Source organism: Brienomyrus brachyistius, unplaced genomic scaffold (assembly GCF_023856365.1).
Source record: "Brienomyrus brachyistius isolate T26 unplaced genomic scaffold, BBRACH_0.4 scaffold90, whole genome shotgun sequence".
NCBI lineage: Eukaryota > Metazoa > Chordata > Actinopteri > Osteoglossiformes > Mormyridae > Brienomyrus > Brienomyrus brachyistius.
Window position 1 is genome coordinate 398,180 of NW_026042365.1, and position 13,105 is coordinate 411,284.

Below are 13,105 nucleotides of genomic sequence, written 5' to 3' on the forward strand. Positions count from 1 at the left end.
GTAATCAGACGTTTTACAGTGGGGTTGGGGTGCCAAGGTTGCCTGGACACCTGCCTGTTCTTTCCGACGGGGGAGTATCCAGACCTTTTACATTGCAGTGGGGGTGGCAAGGATTCCTGGGCACCTGCCCGTTCTGTCCGACGGGGGAGTAATCAGCCCTTTTACAGTGGGGTGGGGGTGGCAAGGCTGCCTGGGCACCTGCCCGTTCTGTCCGACGGGGGAGCAACCAGACCTTTTACTGTGGGGTGGGGGTGGCAAGGCTGCCTGGGCACCTTCCCGTTCTGTCCGACGGGGGAGCAACCAGACCTTTTACAGTGGGGTGGGGGAGGCAAGGCTGCCTGGGCACCTTCCCGTTCTGTCCGACGGGGGAGCAACCAGACCTTTTACAGTGGGGTGGGGGTGGCAAGGCTGCCTGGGCACCTTCCCGTTCTGTCCGACGGGGGAGCAACCAGACCTTTTACTGTGGGGTGGGGGTGGCAAGGCTGCCTGGGCACCTTCCCGTTCTTTCCGACGGTGGAATAATCAGACCTTTTACAGTGGGGTGGGGGTGGCAAGGTTTCCTGGGTACCTGCCCTTTCTGTCCGAAGAGGGAGCAACCAGGCCTTTCACAGTGGGGTGGGGGTGGCAAGGCTGCCTGGGCACCTGCCTGTTCTTTCCGACGGTGGAATAATCAGACCTTTTACAGTGGGGTGGGGGTGGCAAGGTTTCCTGGGTACCTGCCCGTTCTGTCCGACGGGGGAGCAACCAGACCTTTTACAGTGGGGTGGGGGTGCCAAGGCTGCCTGGGCACCTGCCCGTTCTGTCCGACGGGGGAGCAACCAGACCATTTACAGTGGGTGGGGGTGGCAAGGCTGCCTGGGCACCTGGCCTTTCTGTATGACGGGGGCATAACCAGACCTATTACAGTGGGTGGGGGTGGCAAGGCTGCCTGGGCACCTGCCTGTTATATACGACGGGGAAGCAAAAAGACCTTTCACAGTGGGGTGGGGGTGGCAAGGCTGCCTGGGCACCTGCCTGTTCTTTCCGACGGTGGAATAATCAGACCTTTAACAGTGGGGTGGGGGTGGCAAGGTTTCCTGGGTACCTGCCCGTTCTGTCCGATGTGGGAGTAATCAGACGTTTTACAGTGGGGTGGGGGTGGCAAGGGTGCCTGGGCACCTGCCCGTTGTGTCTGACGGGGGAGCAACCAGACCATTTACAGTGGATGGGGGTGGCAAGGCTGCCTGGGCACCTGCCAATTCTGTCCGACGGGGGAGCAACCAGACCTTTTACAGTGGGGTGGGGGGTGGCAAGGCTGCCTGAGAACCTGCCCGTTCTGTCCGACGGGGAGTAATCGGACCATTTACAGTGGGGTGGGGGTGGCAAGGTTGCCTGGGTACCTGCCCGTTCTGTCCAACAGGGGAGTAAGCAAACCTTTTAATGTGGGGTGGGGGTGGCAAGGCTGCCTGGGCACCTGCCCGTTCTGTCCGACGGGGGTGCAACCAGACCTTTTACAGTGGGGTGGGGGTGGCAAGGCTGCCTGGGCACCTGCCCGTTCTGTCCGACGGGGGAGCAACCAGACCATTTACAGTGGGGTGGGGGTGGCAAGGCTGCCTGGGCACCTGTCCGTTCTGTCCGAAGGGGAGTAACCAAACCTTTTACAGTGGGGTGGGGGTGGCAAGGCTGCCTGGGTACCTGCCCGTTCTGTCCGATGGGGGAGTAACCAGACCTTTTACAGTGGGGTGGGGGGTGGCAAGGCTGCCTGGGAACCTGCCCGTTCTGTCCGATGGGGGAGTAATCAGACCTTTTACAGTGGGGTGGGGGTGGCAAGGCTGCCTGGGTACCTGCCCGTTCTGTCCGATGGGGGAGTAACCAGACCTTTAACAGTGGGTGGGGGTGGCAAGGCTGCCTGGGCACCTGCCCGTTCTGTCCGATGGGGGAGTAATCAGACCTTTTACAGTGGGTGGGGGTGGCAAGGCTGCCTGGGCACCTGCCCGTTCTGTCCGACGGGGGGGCAACCAGACCATTTACAGTGGGGTGGGGGTGGCAAGGCTGCCTGGGCACCTGCCCGTTCTGTCCGACGGGGGAGCAACCAGACCTTTTACAGTGGGGTGGGGGGTGGCAAGGCTGCCTGGGCACCTGCCCGTTCTGTCCGACGGGGGAGCAACCAGACCATTTACAGTGGGGTGGGGGTGGCAAGGCTGCCTGGGCACCTGCTTGTTCTTTCCGACCGTGGAATAATCAGACCTTTTACAGTGGGGTGGGGGTGGCAAGGCTGCCTGGGTACCTGCCCGTTCTGTCCGATGGGGAGTAATCAGACCTTTTACAGTGGGGTGGGGGGTGGCAAGGCTGCCTGGGCACCTGCCCGTTTTGTCCGACGGGGGAGCAACCAGACCTTTTACAGTGGGTGGGGGTGGCAAGGCTGCCTGGGAACCTGCCTGTTCTGTCTGACGGGGAGTAACCAGACCTTTTACAGTGGGGTGGGGGTGGCAAGGCTGCCTGGGCACCTGCCCGTTCTGTCCGACGGGGGAGCAACCAGACCATTTACAGTGGGTGGGGGTGGCAAGGCTGCCTGGGCACCTGGCCTTTCTGTATGACGGGGGCATAACCAGACCTATTACAGTGGGTGGGAGTGGCAAGGTTGCCTGGGCACCTGCCTGTTATATACGACGGGGAAGCAAAAAGACCTTTCACAGTGGGGTGGGGGTGGCAAGGCTGCCTGGGCACCTGCCTGTTCTTTCCGACGGTGGAATAATCAGACCTTTTACAGTGGGGTGGGGGTGGCAAGGTTTCCTGGGTACCTGCCCGTTCTGTCCGATGTGGGAGTAATCAGACGTTTTACAGTGGGGTGGGGGTGGCAAGGCTGCCTGGGCACCTGCCCGTTCTGTCCGACGGGGGAGCAACCAGACCATTTACAGTGGATGGGGGTGGCAAGGCTGCCTGGGCACCTGCCCATTCTGTCCGACGGGGGAGCAACCAGACCTTTTACAGTGGGGTGGGGGTGGCAAGGCTGCCTGAGAACCTGCCCGTTCTGTCCGACGGGCAGTAATCGGACCATTTACAGTGGGGTGGGGGTGGCAAGGTTGCCTGGGTACCTGCCCGTTCTGTCCAACAGGGGAGTAAGCAAACCTTTTAATGTGGGGTGGGGGTGGCAAGGCTGCCTGGGCACCTGCCTGTTATATACGACGGGGAAGCAAAAAGACCTTTCACAGTGGGGTGGGGGTGGCAAGGCTGCCTGGGCACCTGCCTGTTCTTTCCGACGGTGGAATAATCAGACCTTTTACAGTGGGGTGGGGGTGGCAAGGTTTCCTGGGTACCTGCCCGTTCTGTCCGATGTGGGAGTAATCAGACGTTTTACAGTGGGGTTGGGGTGCCAAGGTTGCCTGGACACCTGCCTGTTCTTTCCGACGGGGGAGTATCCAGACCTTTTACATTGCAGTGGGGGTGGCAAGGATTCCTGGGCACCTGCCCGTTCTGTCCGACGGGGGAGTAATCAGCCCTTTTACAGTGGGGTGGGGGTGGCAAGGCTGCCTGGGCACCTGCCCGTTCTGTCCGACGGGGGAGCAACCAGACCTTTTACTGTGGGGTGGGGGTGGCAAGGCTGCCTGGGCACCTGGCCTTTCTGTATGACGGGGGCATAACCAGACCTATTACAGTGGGTGGGGGTGGCAAGGCTGCCTGGGCACCTGCCTGTTATATACGACGGGGAAGCAAAAAGACCTTTCACAGTGGGGTGGGGGTGGCAAGGCTGCCTGGGCACCTGCCTGTTCTTTCCGACGGTGGAATAATCAGACCTTTTACAGTGGGGTGGGGGTGGCAAGGTTTCCTGGGCACCTGCCCGTTCTGTCCGACGGGGGAGCAACCAGACCATTTACAGTGGATGGGGGTGGCAAGGCTGCCTGGGCACCTGCCCATTCTGTCCGACGGGGGAGCAACCAGACCTTTTACAGTGGGGTGGGGGTGGCAAGGCTGCCTGAGAACCTGCCCGTTCTGTCCGACGGGGAGTAATCGGACCATTTACAGTGGGGTGGGGGTGGCAAGGTTGCCTGGGTACCTGCCCGTTCTGTCCAACAGGGGAGTAAGCAAACCTTTTAATGTGGGGTGGGGGTGGCAAGGCTGCCTGGGCACCTGCCCGTTCTGTCCGACGGGGGTGCAACCAGACCTTTTACAGTGGGGTGGGGGTGGCAAGGCTGCCTGGGCACCTGCCCGTTCTGTCCGACGGGGGAGCAACCAGACCATTTACAGTGGGGTGGGGGTGGCAAGGCTGCCTGGGCACCTGTCCGTTCTGTCCGAAGGGGAGTAACCAAACCTTTTACAGTGGGGTGGGGGTGGCAAGGCTGCCTGGGTACCTGCCCGTTCTGTCCGATGGGGGAGTAACCAGACCTTTTACAGTGGGGTGGGGGTGGCAAGGCTGCCTGGGAACCTGCCCGTTCTGTCCGATGGGGGAGTAATCAGACCTTTTACAGTGGGGTGGGGGTGGCAAGGCTGCCTGGGTACCTGCCCGTTCTGTCCGATGGGGGAGTAATCAGACCTTTTACAGTGGGTGGGGGTGGCAAGGCTGCCTGGGCACCTTCCCGTTCTGTCCGACGGGGGGGCAACCAGACCATTTACAGTGGGGTGGGGGTGGCAAGGCTGCCTGGGCACCTGCCCGTTCTGTCCGACGGGGGAGCAACCAGACCTTTTACAGTGGGGTGGGGGTGGCAAGGCTGCCTGGGCACCTGCCCGTTCTGTCCGACGGGGGAGCAACCAGACCATTTACAGTGGGGTGGGGGTGGCAAGGCTGCCTGGGCACCTGCTTGTTCTTTCCGACCGTGGAATAATCAGACCTTTTACAGTGGGGTGGGGGTGGCAAGGCTGCCTGGGCACCTGCCCGTTTTGTCCGACGGGGGGGCAACCAGACCTTTTACAGTGGGTGGGGGTGGCAAGGCTGCCTGGGAACCTGCCTGTTCTGTCTGACGGGGAGTAACCAGACCTTTTACAGTGGGGTGGGGGTGGCAAGGCTGCCTGGGCACCTGCCCGTTCTGTCCGACGGGGGAGCAACCAGACCATTTACAATGGGTGGGGGTGGCAAGGCTGCCTGGGCACCTGGCCTTTCTGTATGACGGGGGCATAACCAGACCTATTACAGTGGGTGGGGGTGGCAAGGTTGCCTGGGCACCTGCCTGTTATATACGACGGGGAAGCAAAAAGACCTTTCACAGTGGGGTAGGGGTGGCAAGGCTGCCTGGGCACCTGCCTGTTCTTTCCGACGGTGGAATAATCAGACCTTTTACAGTGGGGTGGGGGTGGCAAGGTTTCCTGGGTACCTGCCCGTTCTGTCCGATGTGGGAGTAATCAGACGTTTTACAGTGGGGTGGGGGTGGCAAGGCTGCCTGGGCACCTGCCCGTTCTGTCCGACGGGGGAGCAACCAGACCATTTACAGTGGATGGGGGTGGCAAGGCTGCCTGAGAACCTGCCCGTTCTGTCCGACGGGCAGTAATCGGACCATTTACAGTGGGGTGGGGGTGGCAAGGTTGCCTGGGTACCTGCCCGTTCTGTCCAACAGGGGAGTAAGCAAACCTTTTAATGTGGGGTGGGGGTGGCAAGGCTGCCTGGGCACCTGCCCGTTCTGTCCGACGGGGGTGCAACCAGACCTTTTACAGTGGGGTGGGTGTGGCAAAGTTGCCTGGGCACCTGCCCGTTCTGTCCGACGGGGGAGCAACCAGACCTATTACAGTGGGGTGGGGGTGGCAAGGCTGCCTGAGAACCTGCCCGTTCTGTCCGACGGGGAGTAATCGGACCATTTACAGTGGGGTGGGGGTGGCAAGGCTGCCTGGGCACCTGCCCGTTCTGTCCGACGGGGGAGCAACCAGACCATTTACAGTGGGTGGGGGTGGCAAGGCTGCCTGGGCACCTGGCCTTTCTGTATGACGGGGGCATAACCAGACCTATTACAGTGGGTGGGGGTGGCAAGGCTGCCTGGGCACCTGCCTGTTATATACGACGGGGAAGCAAAAAGACCTTTCACAGTGGGGTGGGGGTGGCAAGGCTGCCTGGGCACCTGCCTGTTCTTTCCGACGGTGGAATAATCAGACCTTTTACAGTGGGGTGGGGGTGGCAAGGTTTCCTGGGTACCTGCCCGTTCTGTCCGATGTGGGAGTAATCAGACGTTTTACAGTGGGGTGGGGGTGGCAAGGCTGCCTGGGCACCTGCCCGTTCTGTCCGACGGGGGAGCAACCAGACCATTTACAGTGGATGGGGGTGGCAAGGCTGCCTGGGCACCTGCCCATTCTGTCCGACGGGGGAGCAACCAGACCTTTTACAGTGGGGTGGGGGTGGCAAGGCTGCCTGAGAACCTGCCCGTTCTGTCCGACGGGCAGTAATCGGACCATTTACAGTGGGGTGGGGGTGGCAAGGTTGCCTGGGTACCTGCCCGTTCTGTCCGATGTGGGAGTAATCAGACGTTTTACAGTGGGGTGGGGGTGGCAAGGGTGCCTGGGCACCTGCCCGTTGTGTCTGACGGGGGCATAACCAGACCTTTTACAGTGGGGTGGGGGTGGCAAGGGTGTCTGATTAGCTGCGCCTTTTGCACGATGGGGGAAAACCAGACCTTATTCAGTGGGGAGGGGGTGGCAAGGTTGCCTGGGAAACTGCCCGTCTTGTCTGACGGGGCTTTAACCAGACCTTTTACAGGTGGGTGGGGCTGGCAAGGGTGCCTGGGCACCTGCCCCTTCTGTCCTACGGGGGAGTAAGCAGACCTATTACAGTGAGGTGGGGGTGGCAAGGGTGCCTGGGCACATGCCTTTTTTGTCTGACGGGGAGTACCCAGTTCTTTTACATTGTGGTGGGGGGGGGGTAAGGGATCCTGGGCACCTGCCCGTTGTCTGACGGGGGCATAACCAGACCTTTCACAGTGGGGTGGGGGTGGCAAGGTTGCCTGGGCACCTGCCCCTTCTATCCTACGGGGGAGTAATCAGACCTTTTACAGTTGGGTGGGGTGGCAAGGGTGTTAATTATTTAACAAATCAAATTTCTTTATTTATTTAAATATATTAATAATAATTTTATTTACTTTAATTCACTGAACCAGGACATAATTATATTTTCCAGGTTTTTTCAGTCTGTTATGTCTCTAGTTAGATGATTATTTTATACACTGATTGACAGTCATTGTGTCAGCTTTGTTCAGCTGCAGTAATACAGTGAATTTAACTTAATCCAGCAGACTGTGGTTTCATTATGTTACTCAGTTGTGCTTTGGGTGACGCTGAAGCAGGACATTAATAGGACAGAACAGAAAGCCTTTATTGTCATTGTAGAGGGAGGGAATACAGTAAATGGACATAAATATATAAAATGTACATATACAAGAGAAGGGGATAGCCCCCCCGAATCAGGATTACATTTAATTACATTTTAGTCAGAGAGAAAACGTATAAAAAACTATATTTTTCATGTTATTCAGCTCACTGAAGACAGTCATTTATTTTTTGTCAAACACAAAAGTCTTAGGCAGTCCAAAGAAATGTTTAAAGCTGTTTATCTGGGTTGCAAGTGTACTTTGGCTTAGAACAAAATACACAATTTAACATTAGAACAAATTAAGAGTAACACAATAAAAACTAGTAATAATTTCTTCTGTTTCCTAAAAAGTTACTGATATCTAGTTGGATGGCTAGATGAACACCGCTTCAGTTCCCAAACTTCTCCTCAGGGGCACCTCAGTCGTTCCATGATCTTGTTAAATTTCACCAACAGCTCAATTAAATAATTAAATATATCAGTTTAAAAAGTCAGTGAGAGACTGACTAGCTGTATGAGGTGTGTTAGTGGTCAAGTCAAAAAATACATGGCTGCACTGGACGGTCACTGCAAATACTGGGATGATTTTAGCAGAGGTTCTGAAATGGCGAAGCTGACACACTTTGACAGGCATCATATCATAGTTTTACACCAACAGGAGGATAATCTAAACATCATTTTCTTTGCCTGCCTAAGACTTTTGCACAGTTCTGTACATTTCAGAGTAAAAAGGATTATAAAGGTTAAAAAGCAGAGATTTTACCTTTTTGCAGGAGAACCAGCAACACGTCACAGTGACACTGAGGAGTTAAAAACCCGAAACCCTGGATAGAGGGACTCAGTGAATGAGGAGGTGAATCTGTGCAGGGGGGTCAGTCCATCAGAGGAGACTCTGTAGAAGGACAGAGCACCAGCCCCCCAGTCCAGAAACACCCCTACTCTGCGGGAGCCTGAGGGCTCTATGGGTATGAGAGTCTGTTTATTATTGTGCCAGACAGAGTAACTGATAGTATTACAGCGCAGACTCCATGACTTGTCATTGTATCCAAGCCCACAGTCATAACTCCCTCCTTTCCTCCTGATCCCTTTATAAGTCACTCCTATGCAGGCAGCATCTCCATCCCACTCAGCCTCCCAGTAACAGCGGCCAGTCGGACTCTCTCTGCACAGAACTTGGGGGCAGCTGTCAAATCTCTCTGGATGATCAGGATATGGCTGCTCTGCCCCCCCTGTCACCTTCCTGTTCCCCCCTGACAGAGACAGGCGTCTGTTTGCTGTGTTGGGGTCCAGCGTCAGCTGGCAGGAGTCTGTAGGCAGGAGGAAGAATTATTAATCCCATCAGGCCGCCTGTACTTTATGTTTCTGTACGATATAAAAACAGCACAGCTTCCCCTAACGAAGCGGGAACTGAAGTTTATGAAACATAAAGTGGGCGCGCGACGGCGGCGGGAAGAGCCGCCAAAATGGGCACGAGCTAAACTAACAGCTTAATTAATTTAATTAAAAAATGACAAAGCAGCGACATTCATCAGACATATTCATCACAAGCATATTTACCACAAAACGGCACCAGAGATCAATACTAAAGTCAGTGTCTTTCCTTCAAACCGCTAATTCCGGCGCATCCGGCTCGAAAATGGCCATCAATAACAGAATATTTAAGTAATATTATTACACGTTTAAAGTGATATTTAATAAACATTTGGATCTGGATTCTGATATAAACGATAATTCCGGCACAGATCGTGCGCGCATCATAAAAAACAGGAAGGTTTTCATTAATTCAGAAAAATATTGCTCTGAAAAACGGGATTATTATCTCATTAATTCGGAAAAACAGAATTAATTTCCCCCAGATGAATGCAATACGCTTCCATAGAGAACCGCTTACCGCGCGCGTGACTGTAGATGCTGCGCCGCTGCCGCGAGGCGTGAGCCCCGCATCTCGCGCACGCACGCGGCCGCTCTAATCTGTTAACATGGGCGCCGAAATGAAATTTGATATTTTCCGCCGCACATCCAGTGTGTCCTGGGCGCTAATTTCTTTTAGCACCGTGGATCAGCAGAACTTTTTAATTCATGAGTGAAGCCCTACACGATTGGCTGGCTGATTAATATTTATGAGAGGGGTACTACCTCATTGGCCAGTTAACATCGACTTGTGCTGCCTGTTTCTTCTACCTAAAGCAGGGGTGTCCAAATCCAGTCCTGGGGGGCCGGTGCCCTGTGTAGCAAAGTTCTTTCCCTGTTCCACCATAAATAATTCAGCTCAAGAGCTGTGTGGTTATTAGCACAAGGAGATGAATCAGGTGTGTTAAATGAGGGGAAACGCAAAAATGTGCAGGACTGGATTTGGGCTCCCCTGGTTTAAGGGATTCAGTGACCAATCAGTAATATTCTCTCATGAATTTTAAGGAATGTTCCAGAACCACCCTGTAAAAATGCAAATTCACATTTTGCACTTGAGGAGAGAGTCCGGTCTCTCTGCCTACAGGTGCCTCCTTAGGACAATACTAACGAATCTCTCACAGAAAACACATACACTCACGGCATCCGCAAAAAGAACAAATGCAAAGGATTCTTTTTTTGTGAAATTAAATATGTATAACTAATTCAGAATATATTTAACCATCCTACACTCCCACACAAACACGAAGATAATACAAGCAGCTTTGCAAATAAAGCATTTGCAAAAAATATTTTAAAAACCGATTAAATTAATTGATAGTGTTTTGGTGATGATTTTGATTTTAAGTTTCGCGTTTGGATTTTTGTCTAAAATGACATGAAACTCACCTAAACACAAACATGGAAATCCATCTACACACAGTGCAAAAAGCCACTCATCACAACAATTGTGTGAATACAACCAAAACATACAGTAGTATTCATGGTATTATTAATAAAAACATGCAAAGACACTTACATTTCTGTAAGCCTGGTCTGGTCCTGCACTCTCCACCGTGATCCACACTATAGGAGAAGCAGAATGACATAGTACTGCTGTATCCATTTATTTATTGGTGCCTCTTCTTCACATACATGCATAAGTATCTGTAGCGTGTCAGACACACACTCTGTACTCACTTCAGCTTCTCCAGTTTACAGCTGGGATCCTCCAGTACAGCAGAGAGCAGCTTCACTCCTGAGTCTCCTGGGTGATTGTAGCTCAGATCCAGCTCTCTCAGGTGTGAGGGGTTTGACCTCAGAGCTGAAGCCAGGGAAGAACAGCCTTCTTCTGTGACTCTACAGCCTGACAGTCTGCAGAAAGATGGGAAAAAAATCTACAATAAATAAGATCACCTGACCATTACAAGCATTACTTTTAAGCAAAAGTGACTCCTCTAATAAATATTTCAATAATCACGCAAAATTAACATCTTTTGAACATTTTATAAGAACCTATACTTCTCAGAACCAGATCCAGTTGATATAGAATCATTTAAAAATAATCTAGACTTACCCATATTAACCAATGAAACAGCAAATGCCCTTGATGCCAGAGGTGGAGATTTCAGGTCCAGAGAGTACAAATCCAGACCAAGATTTTGTTTCAACCAACCAGATGAATATAAAGAGTCACAGTCACAGAGACTCAACTGGTTTGTTGAAACAAAATCTTGGTCTGGATTTGTACTCCCTGGACCTGAAATCTCTACCTCTGCTTGATGCACCATTAACATCAAAAGAACTCCATAAGGTCCTCAACCAAATGCCTAACAACCAATCGCCAGACCGGATGGTTACCCTGCAGAAATGTATAGGCCATTACAGTGTTATTGAAACCTGATAAAGACCCAACACAACCCTCCAGTTACCCGCCACTCTCATTAATGAATAACTTGATGAAATCTGTCTGATCAGGATGGATTATAGTAGGAATGACTGTCTGTAACTGAGTGGCGAGAGCTTTTGTAATGATTTTCAAGACAAGACATGCCTCGGACAACATCCATAGATTATTTAATTTAGTCAGTACTGCTCAGCATACCCATACTAAAACCATGATTACATCATTAGATGCAGAAACGGCATCTGACAGTCAGTTGGACATTCCTCTTTAATACATTGCATAGATTTGGCTTCGGAGAGTCGTTCACCCACTGGGTTAAAATACTGTACACCTCAGCCAAAGCTACAGTGTCACAGATGGGATCACATCACCTGCATTCACACTCCGACGGGGAAGACGGCCTGCATGCCCACTCTCTCCTTCACTGTTTGCCATCTTCATAGAAACAATTGTGGCAGCAATACGACAGAACAGTGAAATAAATGGAATTCATACTAATAACAACACAAAATTAATCTCTATGCAGATGATATCTTGCTGTTTTTATGAAACCCTCAAAATATGAAATTTTAATTTTATTAATACCTTTTCAAATCTATCAAACTACACAATAAACTGGAAAAAAACACATAATATTCTCACTGTCTGACGATGCCTGGGATTCAGCTGATCAGGATGGTCCATTTCACACTGGAAATCTCCCACAGGCTGTCTGACTTGGTTACCCTCAACTATGCCCCCTTATTCAAAACAATAGATGAGTCTCCCACTTAAATCAATAAAAATAAAATTACTCGTCCAGAATAAATTCAGAAAAATTCTTTCAAACTCATTAATGTCACATTTTTGCTGGAAAAACAAAAACTCAAAATCAAACATTACAGAAAAGTAAATCTCAAGTTGGATTACAAGCTCATTTTTCTTAATTATTACTTAGCAAATCAACTGCAAGACTTAACTAAATGGTCACACTACAGCAGTAACAGCAGCTCATGGTTACAGCAGGAGCAGCTGTACTGTAAAAATCTCAGACATGCAGACTTACTCAAAATTTCATTAAAGAAACAAAACTGCTTTAACAACACAGTGCTGCCATTTCCACAGCACTGACAGCCCAGTGTAAAGCCAGTAAAATCACTAACTGTACTCTCAGACCCTGTAAATACACGCCAATCTGGAATGATCTGGACTTCCTACTTCACAATATCACTATTCACTATCACTCACAGGGACAGAAAGGGATTACACATCTCCACCTCCTTTTCAGTAACAGTCATTTCATGACATTCGAAGACTTAATCCATAAATACGAGTTGAGAATAAGCAATTTTTCTAATATTCACTAACTGAATCCAGCATCAAAACCAAAATGAACCTCACACATAATACACTGAATCCTCCTCAGATGAGACAACATTCTGCAACTTAAAAATAAAAAGAAACCTCTAGAATATATAATCCTCCATCTGCGACAGACACATTAATATTTGTACCAAAAATTAATTGGAATAAGGACCTTATCTTTTCCCCCAGCTCTGATTTCTGGATGGACGTCTGCAACAACATATTCACAGTGACAAATACTGGCCTTCAGTTCAGTACAAAGTAATTCACATAAAACATGTGACTCAATATAAAAAGTAGTCAGTACTGATACCTGCTCACAGTGTACAAGGGGTGTCACAGATAATTATCTGCATGCTCTGTTGGCCTGTATACCTGCTCACAGTGCACCATGGGTGTCACAGATAATTATCTGCATGCTCTGTTGGCCTGTATACCTGCTCACAGTGTACAGTGGGTGTCACAGATAATTATCTGCATGCTCTGTGGCAGGGGCGCCGCTAGCAATTTTGGGCCCTATGACAAAATATGAGGTTGGGCCCCCCTACCACACCCATTCAGATCTCTGGGGGCCCCTAAAGGGCGTGGGCCCTTAGAATTGTCCCAACTTTCCCCCCCTTAGCGGCGCCCCTGCTCTGTGGGCCTGTATACCTGCTCACAGTGCACCATGGGTGTCACAGATAATTATCTGCATGTTCTGTGGGCCT

General features: G+C 51.6%; 1 protein-coding gene across 3 annotated transcripts in view; it reads right to left on the minus strand.

Annotated features, from left to right (window-relative positions):
• Positions 1–7,256: 7,256 nt before the first annotated feature.
• LOC125727174 (NACHT, LRR and PYD domains-containing protein 3-like) overlaps positions 7,257–13,105 on the minus strand; it is a 46,042-nt gene continuing 40,193 nt past the window's right edge. For 2 of the 3 annotated variants that reach the window (XM_049003884.1, XM_049003886.1), the window contains 3 exons: positions 10,349–10,522; positions 10,188–10,234; positions 7,260–8,568 (listed from right to left, as the gene is read on the minus strand). In XM_049003884.1, coding sequence (XP_048859841.1) covers positions 8,051–8,568; positions 10,188–10,234; positions 10,349–10,522 — 739 coding nt within the window. In that variant the 3' untranslated portion in view covers positions 7,260–8,050. Of the gene's footprint in view, positions 8,569–10,187; positions 10,235–10,348; positions 10,523–13,105 lie in introns of all 3 variants that reach the window. The other variant, XM_049003885.1, reaches the window with a different exon arrangement.